The sequence below is a fragment of the Lepidochelys kempii genome, chromosome 9 (assembly GCF_965140265.1).
Source record: "Lepidochelys kempii isolate rLepKem1 chromosome 9, rLepKem1.hap2, whole genome shotgun sequence".
NCBI lineage: Eukaryota > Metazoa > Chordata > Testudines > Cheloniidae > Lepidochelys > Lepidochelys kempii.
In genome coordinates, this window is record NC_133264.1 from 23505687 (window position 1) to 23528749 (window position 23063).

The window sequence follows — 23063 nt, forward strand, 5'->3', positions numbered from 1 at the left end:
ACAAGTTGAAGACTTGAGTGTTTACTGTATCAAATAGCAAACTAAACTTTTTAAATAACTTATTTAAGCAAACCGCCTGGTATGTAAAAATTCATGAACTGTATGCAGAATAAGTGAGAGTCATGAATGATAGGGATTTACAAGGATATAAAAACCTCAGATGGTTTTGGTGACACCATAAACCACAAGAGCAAAGTTTAACGGATTATGATATCCCCAGAACCACACAGCACCCAATTCTCTTAATCAGTTTGGCCATTTTTTGGTTACCTAGAAATATTTCTAAAAATGCATAGATTCATGCTCATTTCCCACCTCAACTTGACTTTCTATGCTTGTGTTTCCTTCCCCATAAAAGTATATTGCTCCAAATGCTCCTTCACACCACCCCAAATTATCCTGATCTTGCTCACGCTTTCCTGATGTCTCTTTTTTGCCGTTCTAAACTTGTGTCCCTGATCAGATATTCTCATACTTTTCATTCTCACATGTAGAGATTTTTGTCAAGTTCTAGTTGCCTCTCACTAGTATTCATATAGCATAAACCTGAAATAGCACTTTAAGCTTTTATTTTACATACCGGTATATATAAAGCACCTTTCATCCTGAAGAGACTTTACAAACTTTACCAGAAATACAGTGCTACACAGGGGTCTACTACTGAAATCCAGCTGAATTTAGGGTATAATATTAATAGATATGAAGGCCATAAGATCACTGTGATCATCCAATTTGACCTTCAGTACAGCACAAGCCATATAACTTCCCCAAAATGATTCCTAGAGAGCATCTTTAGAAAGCATCCAATCTTGATTTTAAAATGGTCAGTGATGGAGAATCCAATACAACCCTTGGTAAATTGTTCCATTGGTTAGTTACTCTCGCCATTAAAAATTGACACCTTATATCTAGTCTGAATTTGTCTAGTTTCAACTTCTAGCCATAGTATTGTATTATACTTTTTTCTGCTAGGTTGAAGAGCCTTTTTAAAATATTTGTTCCCCATGTAGATATTTATAGACCGTAATCTAGTCATCCCTCGACCTTCTCTTTGTTAAAATAAATAAATTGAGATCCTTGACTCTGTCACTATAAGGTATGTTTTCTAATCCTTTAACCATTCTCATGGTTCTTCTCTGAATCCTCTCCAGTTTATCAACATCCTTCTTCAATTGTGGGCACCAGAACTGGACACAGTATTCCAGCAGCAACTGCACCAGTGCCAAATACAGATGTAAAATAACCTCTCTACTTCTACTGGAGATTCTCCTGTTTATGCATTCCAGGATCACATTAACTCTTGTTGGCTACAGTATCACACTGGGAATTCATGTGTAATTAAATATCCACCATGACCCCCAAATCTTTTCCAGAGTCACTACTTCCCAGGATAAAGTCCCCCATCCTGTAAGAATGGCTACACAATTTGCTCCTAAATGGATACCTTTACATTTAGCTCTATTAAAATGCACACTGCTTGCTTGGGCCCAGTTTATCAAGCAATCCAGATCAGTGATCCTATCCTCTTCATTATTTACCTCTACCTCCAATTTTTGTGTCATCTGAAAATTCTAACAGTGCTGATTTTATATTTTCTTCCAGATCATTGATAAAAATGTTAAATAACATAGGGCCAAGAACCAGTCCCTGCAGAATCTCACTGAAAAAACACTTGTTGATGATTCCCTGTTTACAATTACATTTTGAGATCTGTCAGTTAGCCAGCTTTTAATTCAGCCATGTGTGCCATGTTAATTTTATATAATTCAAGTTTCCTAATTGAAATGTTGTGCTGAGCCAAGTCAAATGACTTACAAAAAATTATTACATCAACACTATTACCCTTACCCAACTTGCAATCTAATAAAAAAAGATATCAAGTTAGTTTAACAGGATCTGTTTTCCATAAACCCATATTGATTTGCACTAATTACATTATCCTCCTCTAATTTTTTATTAATCAAGTCCCATATCAGCCACTCTATTATCTTGCTAAGGATCAACGTCAAGCTAACGGGATAACTCTGGTAATCATAGGCCTGTTTACCCTTTTTAAGAAATGACAAAACGTTGGCTTTCTTTCAGTCTTCTGGAACTTCCCCAGTTCCCCAAGACTTACTGAAAATGAACATTAACGGTCCAGTGAGTCTCTCAGACAGCTCTTTTAAAACTCTTAATGCAAGTTATCTAGAACTGATGATTTTAAAATGTTTAACTTTAGCACCTGCTATTTAGCATCCTCGTAAGAGACTAGTGGAATGGAATGAGTGGTATCATCACCATATGATCAGACTACATCATCTGTTTTTCCCCCAAATACAGAACAGAAATACACAGTAGACACTGCTGCCTTTTTTGATTATTATTGATAATTCTACCACACCATTGTCAGGATTCTTTTTGTTCCTAACATACTTAAGAAACTCCTTATTGTCCTTAACTCTACTCGCCAAAGGTTTCGCCTTGTATCCCTTTGCTTCGCTTACCAACTTTCTACATTTCTAACTTCTGATTTATATTTATTTCTATTAACTTCCCTCTTCTTCCATCTGTTATATATTTTTACAGCTGCCCTCATTTCCACTCTAAACCAGGTTAGATTTTAACCAGTCTGGCCTTCTTCCTCAATTGTAGGATTGTGGCTTTCTGGGCCTCTAGTAAGGTGTTCTTAATTTATTTCCAAATATCATTCACATTTTTCTAATTAAATTCTTCCTCCCAGCTCATTTGACACATAATTGTTTTAACTTTGTAAAGTTGGGCACCATTAAAGCACCAAGTATATATATTACTGATCTGGACTTCATTCTGCTTGCACATTATAAATGTGATCAAGTCATGATTAAGGCTCCGTGTTTGTCACAGAGGTCACGGAGGTCACATTCCGTGACCTCTGTGACTTCTGCAGCAGTCTGTGCGGCTGGCCCAGGAGCCACCTGAGCAGCTTGGGCAGCCCTGGGCCAGTCGCACCAGCTGCTGCTGGGGCAGTCTTGGGCTCCCCACTCTCTCCCCCCAGCAGCAGAAGTTGCGGGGGGGCCCTCAGGGCTGGGGATTGGGGTGCGGGGTGGCGGCTCCCTGGAAGGCCAAGAGGATCTCCCCTCCCTCAGCTCCTAGCTCCACGTGCTACCTCTGCTCACAGGTGCAGGCACCGCCCCCTTAGCTCCCATTGGCTGAAGTTCCCAGCCAATGGGAGCTGCAGAACCAGGGCTTGGGGTGGAACGAAGGCAACACATGGAGCTAGGAGCTGGAGGTCCCCGCTTCCCAGGAGCCAGGTAGGGAACCTGCCCCAGCCCCTACTAACCCCTGCCCTAGCCCACTCCCCCCACCCCGAGCACCCATGGCACCCGCCGGACATGTCCCCTGGGCCACCCCCACAGCCAACCACCCCTGAGCCACTCCCCAAGTATTAGTCAGGGGTATATAGTAAAAGTCATGGATAGGTCACAGGCCATGAATTTTTGTTTACTGCTCATGACCTGTCCATGACTTTTACTAAAAATATCTGACTAAAACATAGACTTAGTCATGATCACTTGTACCTAAAATACCATTAATTTTTAAATCTATGATCAGTTCTGGTTTATCTTCTGGGACAAGGTCTAAAGAATTCCTCCAAGTTGGCTGCAATACTTTTTTGAGTTAAGAAAGAGTCATTTATAATGTTAAGAAATTCCAAGGATGTTTTAGTACTGGCGTATTCTGTGCACAGCACAGCTCTATAGCAGTTTATAATAGGAAGTGAAGAATACCTTATTTACAGAGCTAGTTTGAAAATGTGGTTCCCTCCTCCCATCCCCACAGAAAATTTTGACTTTTGGGGTCAAATTATTCAGCAAAACCTGAAAATGTCTATCCAGAAATACCACCACAGAGCTTCAGGGACAGTTTGGCTGTCCCACATCCCAATTCTCCTCTAAAGCCTGAGTTTCCAGGCCAGACTACATCTCCCGTGATACACCATGTTTCTACATTTTTCCTGAGACTGCAGCATGATGCATCTTGAGAGATGTAGTCTGCCAGGGAACCCAGTACATAGAAGAGAATGAGGGAAATGAAGCACCCAAACTACAACTCCCATGAAGCATAGCAGCAGCAGCATTTCCAGGTAAAAAATTTTCAGATTTTGTGCACTCCGTTTTTTTCCCCCAATTGAAAGTTCTTCTTTTGTGGAAAACAGACATTTCTCACAAAAGATTTATTTCAAAAACCCAATTTTCTATAAAAAACAGCTGCAACAGAAAACTTTCAAACAGTCCTGCTCTTATACAACTGAGGGAGAATTCAAGCTAGCAGAATATAATTGGCTAGTATGGAAATTAGTCAGGGTGCTAGGGTTAACATCACTATTCATGTGAAGAGTGGCAACTGATTGTTAAAAGAAAAGGAGTACTTGTGGGACCTTAGAGACTAACCAATTTATTAGAGCATAAGCTTTCGTGAGCTACAGCTCACTTCCTCAGATGCATATCGTGGAAACTGCAGCAGGCTTTATATATACACAGAGAATATGAAACAATACCTCCTCCCACCCCACTGTCTTGCTGGTAATAGCTTATCTAAAGTGATCATCAGGTGGGCCATTTCCAGCACAAATCCAGGTTTTCTCACCCTCCACCCCCCCACACAAATTCACTCTCCTGCTGGTGATAGCCCATCCAAAGTGACAACTCTTTACACAATGTGCATGACAATCAAGTTGGGCTATTAACACAAGTAGTTAGCATCTCCATTTTACCGATCATTAGAAAGCCAGCAACTCATTTAAGCACTGTGACCTACTCATTTACTCACCATTCTAGGATATTGGTTCCATAATCACCAAGAGTCTGAAAAAAAGCTAATTCAATCAATGGAAAGTCTACCATTGAATGCAGTGGACTTTGGATCAGGCCACAAGAGAAGAGTGTCACTGAATAGTTAACAGCTCAGACGTTCTTTGGAGAGGTCTCTTTGGTAGGCTAAGTTTATATAATGCAAGGAAGTGCAGTTAAGAGGCTCATCTTCCTTTGTACAGTTATCATACTGTTTCCAAGTATTGTGTGAATAGGATTCATAACATGATGGGGGCGATACTGGACATCTGCATGCCTCTAATTAGTTGAAAAATACTAGACTAGACTAAAGCCCAAGTATTTTCATACATTCAATACATTTAGGTAATTAAAAATAAATACTGTACATTAGTCGAAGTATGACTATTATATTTTTGTAAATCCGATGAAACCTAATCCACTTGATTGCATCAGATATCTAGAGAAACAACATTTTTTTTCAGATAGATTAATACGTCCTACAGATACAAGTATATCATATGTTGATCTCAGAGCTTATACCTCCTATACTGCCATCCAATGAGACATGCCGATAATGATGTGGTTTAGGACCCTATTGACACCATCATAAACTTTCAGGAAGAAGAAATCAGGCTGTCACTTGACTAGCTTCCAAATCTGTAAGTTTCTCTTCTCTTAAGGACTATACAGACTTTATAGTAAATTTGAAATGAAAATAAAACTTTTAAAGTAGCCCCCTGGATTCCCTCCCATGAAGGAAATACAAGATGGTGACCAGCTTCATGAATCACACTTTCAGAGTCAATAATAGCATTGATTTACAAAAAACGGTAAGTTAAGGGCGAAACATCACTGAGCAAAAAACTGAAGTTCACGCCCTATGCTTGAATACTAGGATTTTTTTTAAATCAAAACCATAACAATTAAACTGTTTTAATCTAGAAACTACAACTCAGTGGCAGAACAGCTCTATCTTAGTTGTAATGTAACCTATCAGCTATTTGACCATAAATGTAAATAGTGAACAATTGTTTTATTTGCATAGCTATGCACAGATCCATCTAGCCAGCCTGGGAAGAGTTTATCATCATTCCTGTTAATATTTATTAATATACAACAACATGGCTAGCATGCAATAACTATATTCATGCAAGCTACTCATGGGCTAAACAAGCTATTAATGACAAGGTGCACGTCAACACTTAAAACACTCAGACTGTATGATTTGACCACAAGAACAAGTAGGTCATCACTCTGAAATGTTATACAATATGAAAGGCACAAATGGGATCTCTTTCTTGAAAAAAACTACTCATATGGCTCCACGGGTTTTATTTTTAGCATAACTACAGTATTAGAAAACAAGACCATAGTGAGTTGCAAACATCATCTACTCACTTTCTATGCTGAGGTTTCTATAACTTATTTAATTTTGTAACTTGAAGAACTATCCAAAAGTAATTTATAAAATGACAATTATGTTTTAAATAAGTGTACTATGAATCACTAATTCTCTTAATTAAAAAGGTATGTGTATAGATTTCCCCCCCCTTTTTTTTTTTTTTTTCATACTGTTAAGAAAAATTCTTCAGACCTTAGAAGTGATTCAGCCTTTTATGGGAACAGGACAGAGCAACCTGATCACACTAACCCTGTAGCTGGAGGCACACTGGAGGGCAATTCCCACAAGGGTGCAGGCAATATTTCTGTCAAGCTCTCTAAGGAGTTCACTCAGAGAGACAGCCATAATTTGAATAGTACTTGCACCTCAAAACATCATACCACAGAAATAACTAACTGATGTATGCGTGTGAAGTCTAAAATATTAATTTTCAATTAATTTTCAATTCATGACAACAGCTACTCTTTTTAAATTGGAAAATATTTTCAAATGATGACCTACAATATTTTTCACATATTTCTGGAAAAGATATTCTACTTTACGTAATTCAATCAGTTGCAGAGCTAGAGAGATTAGATACCAAGGTGGCAGGCATCACAGAAATACATGAAGTACCGAGATAGGTTGCAACCATATGAATAAGGTGGTGAAAAGTATATGGATGAAAGGAATGTGCATTTAAAGGAAGAGTTTCAGAGTATTAGCCGTGTAGTCTGTATTCGCAAAAATAAAAGCAGTACTAGTGGCACCTTAGAGACTAACCAATTTATTTGAGCATAAGCTTTCGTGAGCTACAGCTCAATCCATGAAGCGAGCTGTAGCTCACGAAAACTTATGCTCAAATAAATTAGTTAGTCTCTAAGGTGCCACTAGTACTGCTTTTATTTTTTAAAGGAAGAGTGAAGATTACACCACAACTAACATGGGCATCATTTCATTTTTAAAAGTCAAGGAATTAAAAACAGTCTATCTAATCAATGCAAAGTATTTTCTTCTCTTTTTAATATCAGGGTTGTTGGGCTTTTTGGTTTTTTTTTTAAGTATGGGCAGTGATTCCCTTAGAGGTATTTGGAAATAGTCTTTAAAAAAAAAAACAGCAGGGTGAGTTTGCTATAATCAAATGACTAATTTTTCTTGCAAATGTGCCTACCATCTGTTGGAGGTCAAGTAAATAGGCTTGCATGAAGTTGTCTGACCATAAATATAGGATGTAACCCTTTCTAGTATGAATCCTGCTTTCAATACAGAACACAAATCCCTATATATCTTGCAAAATCAGTTTCTGTGTTTGCACATGCACGTACAAGAGTTGTTTTTCCGAAATTATTAAAAGAGTTCCTAACTAAGTATGGAGGCTTTTGTCAATTCCTTTATAGGAGCACAAGAGAATAAATGTATCTGATGAAGACAAGCTTTTACTAAAAAATATGGTATGTACTTATACCAATGATCTTTTGGTGCTGAGAACTTCCAGAGATTATCTTTCCAGTGAATTTACCACTAGAGAAGTGGTTCTCAACCAGCACTACACATACCTCTGAGGATACACAGAGGTCTTCCGGGGTGTACATCAACACATCTAGATATCTGCCTAGTTTTACAACAGGCTACATAGAAAGCACTAGAGAAGTCAGCACAAACTAAAATTTCATACAGACAACTACTTGTTTATACTGCTCTATATACTATACACTGAAATGTAAGTATAGCATTTATATTCCAATTGATTTATTTTATAATTATATGGTAAAAATGAGAAAAAGAGCAATTTTTCAGTAACAGTGTGTTATGACACTTTTTTATTTTTAGGTCTTATTTTGTAAGCAAGTAGTTTTCAAGTGAGGTGAAACTTGGGGCTACACAAGACAAATCAGACTCCTGAAAAGGGCACAGTAGTCTGGAAAGGTTGAGAACCTCTATACTAGAGTACAGTGCTTGTGCCAGTGAGCCAGACTCCTCTTTTTTCAGAGGCTTCTAGAAAACCATTCAGTCTCTCCTTGCTTAACCTGATAGTTTGAGGTGACATTATAAATCACACCTGCATTTTCAGCTATCATACTATTCCCAAGTTAGAAAAAAGTACCAGCCATGGTCATCTGTCAGGACAACAGCATCTTTATAATGCATTAGAAGCTGTCTCTGAACCCATTAGATTACAGCAACCTGACAACACTAGAGGAATGAAACATTTTAAAAAAATTATTTAAGAGGTTCAACTAGCCTGCATGATCCATTTCTCAACTCAATATTTAGACATAACCAACTAGTTCAATTACGTGCAGATTCAGAATACAAGTAGGGATGGAGTTATCATCATCCCACCAATAGAAAAGAGACAGTTGACAACTGTGCCATACATGGTCCAGGTCCTCTCTCTCCTGGAAATACACAGGAAGAGCATGGTACACAAGCTTCTACAAAACTCACACTTTCCTAAATGGTTACCCACATTTGAGAATGTGAAAATACATGAGGAAACGATGAGCAACTGCTAAAAATTACTTGCATTCGGCAGTGATAATTACATCCTTTTATGTTTCATGGCAGAGTACAACAGTATAAATCGTTTTCTGTATACATAAATGAAGACTTAAATCTCAAAAGTTCTCATGCTATATTTAGAGTAGAAAGTGTACTATTGAACATTTAGATGTAACTATCACCCAGCCCATGACTTAAAATGATCAATTTAGATGAAATGCTTAGTGTTCTGATGATCACTGACATTAATATACTAATCTTGATTAATTTTGCACTTGTAATAATACTGGATTTTCAGTTTTGATCAACTGATTAGTTTTTAATGCTGTGTATGTCTCGCTTTCCCTGGTGGTTTGAATATGTTTACTTAAATCAAAAAATTGTGTAAATCGGATCGCTACCCCTTCCTGCTTCTCCACGTGGGTACCAATGATACTGCCAAGAATGACCTTGAGCGGATCACTGCGGACTACGTGGCTCTGGGAAGAAGGATAAAGGAGTTGGAGGCGCAAGTGGTGTTCTCGTCCATCCTTCCCGTGGAAGGAAAAGGCCTGGGTAGGGACCGTCGAATCGTTGAAGTCAACGAATGGCTACGCAGGTGGTGTCGGAGAGAAGGCTTTGGATTCTTTGACCATGGGATGGTGTTCCATGAAGGAGGAGTGCTGGGCAGAGACGGGCTCCATCTTACGAAGAGAGGGAAGAGCATCTTTGCCAGCAGGCTGGCTAACCTAGTGAGAAGGGCTTTAAACTAGGTTCACCGGGGGAAGGAGACCAAAGCCCCGAGGTAAGTGGGAAAGCGGGATACCGGGAGGAAGCACAGGCAGGAATGTCTGTGAGGGGAGGGCTCCTGCCTCATACTGGGAATGAGGGGCGATCAACAGGTTATCTCAAGTGCTTATATACGAATGCACAAAGCCTTGGAAACAAGCAGGGAGAACTGGAGGTCCTGGTGATGTCAAGGAACTATGATGTGATTGGAATAACAGAGACTTGGTGGGATAACTCACATGACTGGAGTACTGTCATGGATGGTTATAAACTGTTCAGGAAGGACAGGCAGGGCAGAAAAGGCGGGGGAGTAGCACTGTATGTAAGGGAGCAGTATGACTGCTCAGAGCTCCGGTACGAAACTGTAGAAAAACCTGAGTGTCTCTGGATTAAGTTTAGAAGTGTGTGCAACAAGAGTGATGTAGTGGTGGGAGTCTGCTACAGACCACCGGACCAGGGGGATGAGGTAGATGAGGCTTTCTTCCGGCAGCTCACAGAAGCTACTAGATCGCATGCCCTGATTCTCATTGGTGACTTTAATTTTCCTGATATCTGCTGGGAGAGCAATACAGCAGTGCATAGACAATCCAGGAAGTTTTTTGGAAAGCGTAGGGGACAATTTCCTGGCGCAAGTGCTAGAGGAGCCAACTAGGGGGGGCGCTTTTCTTGACCTGCTGCTCACAAACCGGGTAGAATTAGCCGGGGAAGCAAAAGTGGGTGGGAATCTCGGAGGCAGTGACCATGAGTTGGTTGAGTTCAGGATCCTGACGCAGGGAAGAAAGGTAAGCAGCAGGATACGGACCCTGGAATTCAGGAAAGCAGACTTCGACTCCCTCAGGGAACGGATGGCCAGGATCCCCTGGGGGACTAACATGAAGGGGAAAGGAGTCCAGGAGAGCTGGCTGTATTTCAAGGAATCCCTGTTGAGGTTACAGGGACAAACCATCCCGATGAGTCGAAACAATAGTAAATATGGCAGGCGACCAGCCTGGTTTAATGGTGAAATCCGAGCGGATCTTAAACATAAAAAAGAAACTTACAAGAAGTGGAAGGTTGGACTTATGACCAGGGAAGAGTATAAAAATATTGCTCGGGCATGTAGGAATGATATCAGGAGGGCCAAATCGCACCTGGAGCTGCAGCTAGCAAGAGATGTCAAGAGTAACAAGAAGGGTTTCTTCAGGTATGCTGGCAACAAGAAGAAAGCCAAGGAAAGTGCGGGCCCCTTACTGAATGAGGGAGGCAACCTAGTGACAGAGGATGTGGAAAAAGCTAATGTACTCAATGCTTTTTTTGCCTCTGTCTTCACTAACAAGGTCAGCTCCCAGACTGCTGCGCTGGGCATCACAAAATGGGGAAGAGATAGCCAGCCCTCTGTGGAGATAGAGGTGGTTAGGGACTATTTAGAAAAGCTGGACGTGCACAAGTCCATGGGGCCGGATGAGTTGCATCCGAGAGTGCTGAAGGAATTGGCGGCTCTGATTGCAGAGCCATTGGCCATTATCTTTGAAAACTCGTGGCGAACGGGGGAAGTCCCGGATTACTGGAAAAAGGCTAATGTAGTGCCAATCTTTAAAAAAAGGGAAGAAGGAGGATCCTGGGAACTACAGGCCAGTCAGCCTCACCTCAGTCCCTGGAAAAATCATGGAGCAGGTCCTCAAAGAATCAATCCTGAAGCACTTGCATGAGAGGAAAGTGATCAGGAACAGCCAGCATGGATTCACCAAGGGAAGGTCATGCCTGACTAATCTAATCGCCTTTTATGATGAGATTACTGGTTCTGTGGATGAAGGGAAAGCAGTGGATGTATTGTTTCTTGACTTTAGCAAAGCTCTTGACACCGTCTCCCACAGTATTCTTGTCAGCAAGTTAAAGAAGTATGGGCTGGATGAATGCACTATAAGGTGGGTAGAAAGCTGGCTAGATTGTCGGGCTCAACGGGTAGTGATCAATGGCTCCATGTCTAGTTGGCAGCCGGTGTCAAGTGGAGTGCCCCAGGGGTCGGTCCTGGGGCCGGTTTTGTTCAATATCTTCATAAATGATCTGGAGGATGGTGTAGATTGCACTCTCAGCAAATTTGCAGATGACACTAAACTGGGAGGAGTGGTAGATACGCTGGAGGGGAGGGATAGGATACAGAAGGACCTAGACAAATTGGAGGATTGGGCCAAAAGAAATCTGATGAGGTTCAATAAGGATAAGTGCAGGGTCCTGCACTTAGGATGGAAGAATCCAATGCACCGCTACAGACTAGGGGTCAAATGGCTAGGCAGCAGTTCTGCAGAAAAGGACCTAGGGGTGACAGTGGACAAGAAGCTGGATATGAGTCAGCAGTGTGCCCTTGTTGCCAAGAAGGCCAATGGCATTTTGGGATGTATAAGTAGGGGCATAGCGAGCAGATTGAGGGACGTGATCGTTCCCCTCTATTCGACATTGGTGAGGCCTCATCTGGAGTACTGTGTCCTGTTTTGGGCCCCACACTACAAGAAGGATGTGGATAAATTGGAGAGAGTCCAGCGAAGGGCAACAAAACTGATTAGGGATCTGGAACACATGACTTATGAGGAGAGGCTGAGGGAGCTGGGATTGTTTAGCCTGCGGAAGAGAAGAATGAGGGGGGATTTGATAGCTGCTTTCAACTACCTGAAAGGGGGTTCCAAAGAGGATGGCTCTAGTCTGTTCTCAATGGTAGCAGATGACAGAACGAGGAGTAATGGTCTCAAGTTGCAGTGGGGGAGGTTTAGATTGGATATTAGGAAAAACTTTTTCACTATGAGGGTGGTGAAACACTGGAATGCGTTACCTAGGGAGGTGGTAGAATCTCCTTCCTTAGAGGTTTTTAAGGTCAGGTTGACAAAGCCCTGGCTGGGATGATTTAACTGGGAATTGGTCCTGATTCGAGCAGGGGGTTGGACTAGATGACCTTCTGGGGTCCCTTCCAACCCTGATATTCTATGATTCTATGAAATATTTTGCAACTTTATTGTTTTATATTGTAGCACTGAATGGAATTTAAATCAATACATTATTCATAAGGAAAAGACAACAGAAAAAAACAAAGCTGTGCACCTCTTTCAAAGACTTCAAATTACTAAAACATACCATATTTATGCATGCAATATTTGATTTTTTTTTTAAACACAAGTTTGTTGGTTTTAGATCAGGATATGCCAAAAATCCAACACCAAACAATTTTTGTTTATAATTAAGGCAATCATCAATCCAAGGATTGTAGTCCATTTTATTTCATCTCTACATCAAAAAAAGTAATTTAAAAAAATTAAAATTCCCTTGAAACCATAAGATAAATGAAAATGTAAGTGCCTTCACATAATAACAGTAAGCTGACCCTCTGGGAAATGGTTGACTTTCTCAATTCAAGGTATTCAAAGCTCATTCAAAAGTGTTCATTTGGAATGCAGATATCAAAGATGATGCAAAATGTTCAAGAGAAAATTAGAACTTACCAGATGTTCTAATCCAGCTTTGATGTTTCCAGAGTCCCTGTAACACAAGAACAGAAGTTGTAAATAGTTGCTAAACCCTTGTCTATAATGATTTATGTTTAACCCAAAAAACGTCACAAGAAAGTCATGTAAATTCTTGGCTATCTTTCTAATGTTCTTAACTTTTACATCTTGACTATTAAAAACACAAGGGAAAAAACAAACAGTCTCATTAAAGCCAAGACTATCTACCTACTTAAACTCCAAAATTTTACTTTCCTTACAATTGTTATAATCCAGGCACCCAGATCCTACTAATCCAGGGCGTCCCGAGGTTATTATGTGGGGGTCACGAGCCACCCAACTCTGAATGCGGCACTGCTGCTAGCAGCAGCACAGAAGTAAGGGTGGCGATGGAGAGCTAAGTCTGCTGTGAAAAGTGATATTGGCCAAGTTTCTTCACACCCCAATATTAAACAGTAACTATTTTTTAAAAAACTTTTATGCTTAATTCAATAAAAATGTGTTTTAGGTCTTAATTGAAAAGCAGTGAGAAAAGGTAAATTCATTTTAAACAATAAGGTTGTGAATTTAGCATTTAAAATAATATTAAATATAAGAAATGTGTTTTAACTTATAAGGAGGGTCGCACTCAGAGGTTTGCTGTGTGAAAGGGGTCACCAATACAAAAAGTTTGAGAACCACTGTACCAATCCAAAAAATTATTTTATACCAAAAGCACCACTGCTTCATAGAAAATTTTTAAAACAAACAGAATCTAGTACTATCACATCAAAATCCATGTGCAGTGCCCGTCTGAGCTCCCTCTACCAGAACTTTGTTAACAAATGTTCCGATCATTCATAAACAAGGAAGATAATTAATTAACCATACATTAATTAACTAAATGATGGCAGGGATGCTAGAACTTTACATATTTCTGTTGACATCAGTTGCAAAATTCTAATGCACAGACAGAAAAAATAAGGAAAAACAAACAAAAGCACAAAAATTGGAAGGTTGAAAAGAAGGACCAATGAGAAACTGAAGACACTAAGGCAACAAAAATTTAAACTGAAAACTTAATCCTTAATGCATACTGCTGTGCATAGATACAATGCTAGTTTGCCAAGCTGGACAAGGATAAACAATTTGCCCAGCTGAGTGAAGTGAACAGGATAAGATGCCTTCTCTCTGGCATTTCCAAAAAACGCACTCAGTGATGACAGCCAGTTTCTGCTTTCATACATTCAACATTAAATCTGTTTCTAAACTTAACTATCCCTTTCTGTTGATGCCAAACAGGAAAAAATGACATTCCAAGCAATTAATTCCTGGGTCACATAACAGTGTTTACCTATGTGTAGAATATTCTTTTTCAACAATTACTCAGACATATAAAACCACAAATAGCAAAAACAAAAAAAAAAACCTTCATTCCTTTGAGATGGTAAACATCAGCCCTTTCTATTTTGCTAACTTGCAAAACATAATAAAACAGGTTTAAAGAGTTACAAATACAAAAATATTGACGGAAATATGATTTTAAGTACATCCAACCTAATGTTACTTTTGAATACTCCAGTAATTATGCAATCTCCTTTTATTTAAGACATTTTACATTTTCTAGTTACTAGCATTTGATATTACAGTAGTCTCACACAAAAAACACAAATGTTAATATACAAAGCTAATTTTGTATTCCTTTTTGTAAATTATTTGGTGTTAATAATGTTAGACTCTTCTATATGAAACTAAAGTATTACTTTATAATTTTGACAAAGGTTTCAGTATGTATACTAAGGATACTTGTTCTCTTCAAATTCATCTTAAATGAAGTCACAGAAAAATCTGGACTTCTCGTATGCTATTTTTTTTTAGAACCAAAACTTCCTCTACAAGATCACATATTATTTAGATAGAAATGAAGTCCTATATATTTTTTCTGTGGTGCTAAAGATCCTAATGAACTTAATTTACTGAGAAGCAGGATCCAAGACACTGATGTAGGAAGCTTCCAGCTAACGGTATAAAACCTGTCCTCTTTAGTGGTCTGTCTCCTGTGCTGTCCCTGTCATGACTTCATCAATATTTGTGCAACTCCGTTTGCCCTGTGCTGAAAGCAGACTTAATTCAATTATAGGTCTCAAAATTGATAAAATGGTCCTGAAGTGGAAAATGGGAAGAGATTATTGGCAAATGAATAAAGATTTGTATCGACCTAACACACAAGAGTACAGCAGGGTTTTGTGGGAGGAGGGGTTGTTATTTTTTTCAAATCGTTCTGTCTTAAGTCTTCTGGGAACAGTGAGTTTCCCTTCCCCTCATGCAGCACATCGATTTCTGAATTAGACTGCAATATTAAATAATTAATATACTTGCCATGATTGATGTTTTGCATTAGTTGAATATTAGGTTATCAATCAAAATCCACTTGGTTTAATGTAATAATATTGAAAAAGTGTCACTGGCTGTTCATCCAATTTGTAGTTGAGGCAGCACAGATAGTAATATTGGTGTAACACAAGGCTCTAAAGCAGGAAATGCTGTGGTTGAACATACATAAGGCAAACATTATGAAACTAACTAGGACAAGGCTGAGGTTGTCCTAAATAAACCTTGTGGCACCTGTCAGTTTCAATGTAAGCATCTTTCCAGCCAAAGGATGCCATGCATCAATCATACAATGACATCTAGTAAAAATGTAGCTAAGACAAAATTATCTTTGCTGTTCAAAAATGTACTCCTTTAGATAATAAGACAACAATACTACAATTAATGTTGTACTCTAAATATTGTATTATAAAAAAATTTGGAACCGTTGCTACACCATAATCACAATACATTTTAAAATGACTACCAAAATATTAACTCACCTAAGATTTTAATAAAATACATTATCCTTTTTAACACTGTAAATGGCTACAAGAGACAAGAGCTGTTTTATGCACAGCCTCAGATATGAGTTTAAAAGTTCTGTGCAAGAATGGATAGCTAATATTAATTTCAAATTCACCAATAATATTTAGCTTTCCAGAAATTTCATTCATTTTTCCATACTACACTGCCCCCACAATACACACATTTGCCTTTCAAACTATTAATCTACAAAGCACAACATTTATTTTTGTGTTTGTTTGGTACAGTACTTATTTGTAATTTTGCTTCTCTTGTCCCTTCACATCAGCTCTGGAGTTATGATTTTCCTCTATTATGAATTTCTACTGTAAAGAGCTATTTTAAAAGCATACATTAAAGACAGTAAGCACACCACTCAAACTAGCCCAAAGGTGAAGTTAGGTGAGAAAGAAATTACAGCTGAACTAAATTTGAATCATGGCCATGAGGGACCTGTAACAACAAGCCAGGAATTCAATGAGGCAAGTGTAGCCATCTTTGGATTACTTGAAACCACAATGCAGGTAACTAATTGAGCTTATGTTAAATTATTATTGAAAGTTTATGGAACAAAGAAACAGGTTATATCACTTGATCTTTGTTGAAAACACTGATTTACACCTACACATATACTGACATACATAAATACACACATATGTATGAAGCCAAACAGTTAATCAAGATTACTGAAAAAAATTAAGGTTCTCAAGTAACTAATGATTTCACAAATAATTTACCCGCATTAATACATTCAATTTAATAGCAATTTCACATTCAGGAAATATACTATTTTCTAGTACATATTTCCTTAATATACTAGGAAGCAACTATTGTTGTTTTGCACACTACAGCTAAACAAAACACTTCACCCACTTATAGGTAGTCCACTTTCTTCACTGTTATTTGCAGTGGCCATAAAGCCACTGCCGCCCTGCTGTGCAGTGTTTAGGAAGAAGCTGCGTGTTTCAACTACAGAGGGGACAAGAGCTAGAACTGGTGGGTGGAAGGGACTGGGAGTGAAGGCTGATGAGGGGAGATGGAGACTGGGAACTGGGTGATGGAGACAGCAAACAAAGGAGAGGGTAATATGTGTGGCAAGAACTGAGATTGATGAAGAGCTGGGAAGGGAAACAGACTTGTTGGTGGGGAGGAATGGTGGGGAAGGAGATGGGACACAGGGGAGACAAATCTGACGGGGTTCAGGGGAAAAATTGACTGGCTAGCCAAAAAGAGGCCAGGACAAAGAGTAGAGGGAGAGGGGAGCTTAGATTTGATGAGGAGCCTGGTGAGGGAGACTAGACTGGATGAGGAGCCAGTGGGGTGTGGGGGTGACTAGAGGCCAGGATTATGGAGAGAGAGATTAAACAAGGAGCAGGAAGGAGAGGAATTGGAACAGGCTGAGCAAGATTAAGGGGTGACTTCATTACTATCTGTAAAGTACCTACACATGGAACAAATATTTGATAATGGGTTCTTCAATCTAGCAGAGAAAGGTATAACGCCACTCCATCCAATGGCTGGAAGTTGAAGCTAGACAAATTCAGACAGGAAAAAAGGCATACATTTTTAACAGTGACTGTAGTTAACCATTGGAGCAATTTACCAAGGGTTGTGGTGGATTCTCTATCACTGGCTATTTTTAAACCATGCCTGAACATTTTTCTATAAGAAAAGCTCTAGCAATTATTTTGGGGAAGTTTTATGGGCCGTGTTATAAAAGAGGTCAGAGCAGATCATCACAATAGTCCCTTGTGGCCTTGGAATCTATGAAACTAAGATGCCTGGGGAAATGGGGATGAGGGTTTTGACAGAACTATGACTGGCTGGGCAAGAAGCCTATCCTTGGAAAAGGTTTACCCTTTCCCTCAAACAAAATGTGTGGCATGCTGAATGCTTGTTATCCTGTGGCTGATCAACCCCAACACAGAAGAGACCATATTTCAGTAGTGCTGTGCATTTATAATGTGTCAAGTATTTTGGGCTCCCTGCAATGAAAGGTGTTGTATAAGAGGGTATATTTTGTGATCTCCACCCATATTTACCAACTTGGGCATAGAAGCAGTTTTCTGGCCAATACAGTATATAAAAAAACTTTCTTCCCAGAGAAATCTCTACAAGTAAAGGATCATAACTAAAAACTGACCAGAACATGTACTAGTACCCTGGGCCCAGAAGATCATGTTCACTGGGGCCACACTCCTTCCCATTTAATTTCATCTACACAGATGTTAGATGTTTTGGGGGCCCCGCTCAACTCAGGGCTGCAGTACCCCTTTCCCTCCCGCTCTCGTCAGCCCTGCCTGTACCTCTACTAGGCATGAAGTTATTTTATTTGGTAAGAAGAAAAGTCTAGAATATTATTTCTATTATTCAATATTATTATTCAATATTATTTCTCCTTAGCAAAGGGTAGTTTGGCTATGCCAGAATGGAAAGAGACATTACTTCAGCCCCCCAAACTCAGATATAGTAAAGCATCTACTTCTGGACAAAAGCTCCCTCTGGAAAAAAATGAATGTGTCATTCCCTTGCATAGCCGTTAAAATCACATTTCTTTCCCCCTTCTCTGCTCTGAATGAAGAGCCCAGTAATGTTTGTATTCCAGATGCTACAATGAAACCTAATAAAAACAACTACCTAATGTACTGCTTTACTTCTGGCCATTTTAATGAGTGGGTGCATACTGAAATGCAGTTAATACTGACATAGTCTCACAGGGGCTGCGTTTTCACTGACCACTAAGTCAGGTGATGATAGTTAGTCTGATTGTTAGCACATGTTTATGTTATATTCTTAAATAAACAGTATAAAAAACAAGAGAGGAAACCAATAGAAATATGTATGAAGTCTGAGTTTAATTTATGCTGTTGTTCAAGCCAATATTAGCAAATTGGAAATGTCTTGCATATCATTCATTATCAAGACGGACACAGCAGTCCAGTCCTAGTCTCTCAATTACATACTGAAATCATTATTGACTAATTCTTGAAACTTCCATTATGTCCTTGGTGACTAAATTTCTCTGCAATAGCTTTGTGGCTTGAATATCAGGTAGGATACAACTAATCAAAGCCAGGGTTATAATGAATTGTCATTTGCAGTAAAATTTCAAATAACTACAATAGTATCTGCTATTACTGTATCACCAAATTTGACTTAGCTAGGATGAGTGTATATAGTCATCAAAACTAGGCATTAAATTGCAGAATCAGTACCTGATTTCAACATAACAGACCATTAGCATACTTCTCACCACTGATACATTATCGTAAGAAGTCCTGAAATCTTTGGTCCTCAATAGCACTTCATTACTGTCTTTAAACACACAATTACATTTGATGTGGACATGGAAACTATGAGACATGAATATCATCATGCCATTAAATGCAAATGCCACAACTTTATTTAACAGTGGTTTTCAAACTGTGGGTCACGACCCTGTACTGGATCGTGGAATGTAAGGCACTGGGTCACGGCAGCTCTGGTCAGCACCGCCAACCAGACCATTAAAAGTCCTGTTGGCGGTGCTGCCCGGCTAAGGCAGGCTAGTCCCTAGCTGTTCTGATACTGCACCCCGGAAGCAGCCAACAGCAGATCCAGCTTGGGGGGGAGGGGCGGCGGCGGCGGCGGCACAGGGCTCTGCACACTGACCCCCACCCTGAGCACTGGCTCTGCACTCCCATTGGCCAGGAACCATCCAATGGAAGCTGGGGGGTGGTGCCTGCAGGCGAAAGCCACAATAAGGAATATTATGCCTTATTGGAAAGAAATAGAAGAAGAACAGAAGAAATAGATACCTCCTACAGGGAAATTTGTCAGGAAAGTACGCTCTCCGAAATACATATAGGGCTGACAAATATAAAGCACAGACCCCACTATCCAGTAAGCTAAACTGAGAACAAGATACAGAATCTGGAATTGAACTCAGACTGGGGAAAAATATTTGAACAAGAAGTATTTTCTTCTAGTATTTAACATTAATGCATTTTATCATTTCAATATAGCTTCCCCGATCTGTCTCCTAAATAACTGTGAACAATGTCCAAGACAAAAAAAAGTGTGTTAAAGGCCTTGTCCCACACAACACGGTAGCTGATGACATTCTCAGCACGTTAGGTATGGCAAAGGGTTGGCAAGGCATCAATATAAGTAATGAACTCAAACTCATTACCCCAGACCACTCCGGGACTTGACATCAGTATTAAAGAATCTGATGCAATGGAACCAAAAGGACTTTCCCCTGTCCTGTTGCTACAGAGCTAGACCAAGAGAAGGCTAGATTGCCAGCTATCCTTACAGTAACATTAAAAGGATTTTGACCAACTAGCTTTCCAGCTCTTAAATCATCCCTAGAGAAAGGAGAATGGGTGCAGCAGACCCCGCCATTAGCCCCATGAAGACCTCAAGAATTAGACCAGGGGTTCTCAAATTGGGGGTGGGAGGTTATTACAAGGGGGGTGGGTTGCGAGCTGTCAGCCTCCCCCCAACCCTGCTTTATCTCCAGCATTTATAATAGTGTTAAATATACATTAAAAAGTGTTTTTAAGTTATAAGGGGGGGGTCACACTCAGAGGCCTGCTATGTGAAAGGGGTCACCAGTAAAAAAAGTTTGAGAACCACTGAATTAGATAGAGCCTCCAATTACTCACAAGGACTTCAGGATGAGGTGGAGATGGGGGCACAGAAAGGCACTAAGCCAAATCTCCCACAAGACCATTCAAAATTAACCAGAAAGGGAAATCTGTGACTTAAGAGAGAGGGCAAGGAATGTTTTTACATCCTTCCTCCATGTAAGCAATGCATGGTTTTAAAGAGTGCATTATTTAAAGTTTAAGAGAAGAGAGGAGAAGGTGTATAAGCACAGGTGAGGTTCCCCCTTCATGTCTTAAGTTGATGAACTTGCAGTGATCTGGAATGAGAATGGCTCTTCATTACAGTGTAGATATTTATTTTGCATTAGCTTGTGTATGCTAAGTAACTTATGCCAAATCAGCATGAATTACTTACTGTATATGTGCAGTATGCAAATTTATCCTGAAACAAATCAGTGGATTAAAGTTAAGTGTCTGTATGTAAAATGTTAAAACAATTTGCCCTACTATCCCACTCCCACCGAGTTTGCATCATATTGCGATGAATTAGCTTAGCAATGAAGTGTCAGTAGAGTGCTGGCTGGAAAAGCATTATCCTCCAGTACTTTAGCTAAAGGCAGGAAGAGACTTAAACCACAACACATGGGCTAGCCGTGACAGGGAGACAAAAGAGCCCCCCCCTAAGATTACAGCAACAGCATGTAGGGTATGTGTAGCCACCCACCGCAATGAAAATAGGCTGTGTCCACAGGGCAGTGTGTAGATACAGGTCAATGAAATGCTCTGGCAGAGCCTATCCCTGTTGGAGTCTTTTATTGGAGAGAGGAAAGGCTCTGGCAGCTCCACACTGCTGGAGACTCCCTACTTCAGGGAAAGACTCCTACAGCAGGGACCTGCAAGCCAGCAGGAGTCTTTCCCTGGAGTGGGAAAAGGCTTGGGCAGCAGGGAGCTGCCAGAGTCTTACCCCATACAATAGCCCTTCCATACAGAAAAGAAAGGCTCAAGCAGCAGGGAGGCAGCAGGAAACTACTCTGCTAAAAATATCAGTGCAAACAGAAAGGCACTGCTTGAGCAATTAGAGCGCCGAGTAGGGTAAATACCCACATAGCTTAGAAGTGTCTTTATTCTACTCACCTAAGCAGTGCCTCACTATCTACACCACTATTTATACCCATTCTAGAGGAGCATGTAGTGTATGCATGCCACCAAAAGGAGTGAATGTACCTTAAATTAGGCTAGATTACAATTCCAACTTTTGATCATGCAGTGTGTCTCTCTCCAGTATACTCCTGAGGGAAGTCTGCGCCAAGAAATAAAAAATTCTGCATACACACACAAAAATAAAAATTATGTGCGCAATATTTCAAAATTCTGCATATTTTATTTGTCAATGATGTGGAGGCTCCAGCATGGCAGTGGGGAGCACAGGCCACTGGGTGCACGGAGGGGGGAGATCACCTCTCTCCCTGTCCCAGGACATGGACTTGGCAATGAGGCTGCACCCAGCCCTGATACAGTGCAAGGGCCAGGCCTGCCTCAGAAACCCTAACCCTGCCCCTCCCCCTCCATGCCACACACACCAAGATAACAAGCGAGAGAGACAGAGTCTCACACGGATGCCAAAGCCCTGGCCCCTGATCCAGGTGTGGGACAAGCAGGATCAGCCCAGCAGGATCCAATTGTGGAGGGGCTTAGTGTGTGGGGATGCAGGTGTGGGGCAATCTGGGAGCAGGCGCCTTTGGGAAAGATCTGGATGCACAGGGACTCAGAGGGTTCTGGATGTAGGGGAATGGGACTCTGTAGAGGGGCCAAGGTGAAGGTGGTTGAGGCTCAGTTGGGGGCGGGGGTCTGGGTGTAGAGAGGCGGGGGTGGGCTCAGCAGGGGGGTCCGAGTGCTGGGGAAGTGGTGCTTGGTGGGATGCAACTGGTTGGGGCACGCTGGGGTGGGGGGCAGGTGCGGGGGGGCTCATCGGGGTGGGGGTTCAAGTGCAAGGAGCTCAGCAGGGGTTGATCTGGGTGCAGGAGTGGGGGTCCTGATGCTGGAAGAGTGAGTTTCATTGGTGGGGCAGGTGGAGGTCTGGTGGTAGGGGGGTTCTGGATGCAGAGAGGCTGGCTCTCGATGCAGAGAGAGGGGCTCAGAAGAGGTCCGGATGCAGGGGGGCGTGTGACTGCTCTTGCGGCTTCCCTTTGCTTCCCTGTCAGAAAGTCATTTTTCTGTGGGGAAGCAAAGAAATCTGCAGAGGAAATTAACTCTGCGTGCATGCAGTGGCACAGAATTCCCCCACAAGTATCAGTAACATGGTGTCAGCACAACTCCTGCGCTATCATTACACCTTATGTCATTGCAGTCAATATATCTAATCAAAAGAATAACTTTGTGAACCTTAAATAACTATCTTATACAAAACATGCCACACTTAATAAACATTTTTCCAATCTACTCAAAGCAAAGAATCACACACATTTCATACCTAAGATTGCTCTAAGTTTTTAAAAAGGAAACTGAAGAAAACAGACAGCAGAAAATTTTAAGTCAAATGGTACTTTTAAATATCATAACTAACCTTACGGTATATTTTATCACCACAAACTGCAACTGGAAATTCAAGCAATGCTTAAATCACAACAAACACTTACAATAGATCTTATAACTCAAAACAGACTTTTTATAGACCTTTTTAATG

At 40.4% G+C, this 23063-nt stretch overlaps 1 protein-coding gene across 3 annotated transcripts in view; it reads right to left on the reverse strand.

Moving 5' to 3' along the window:
* Positions 1–23063, reverse strand: part of RSRC1 (arginine and serine rich coiled-coil 1) — a 366678-nt gene that overhangs the window by 219824 nt on the left and 123791 nt on the right. For all 3 annotated transcript variants that reach the window (XM_073359563.1, XM_073359564.1, XM_073359565.1), the window contains exon 5: positions 12912–12948. In XM_073359563.1, the coding sequence (XP_073215664.1) occupies positions 12912–12948 (37 nt within the window). The remainder of the gene's footprint in view (positions 1–12911; positions 12949–23063) is intronic.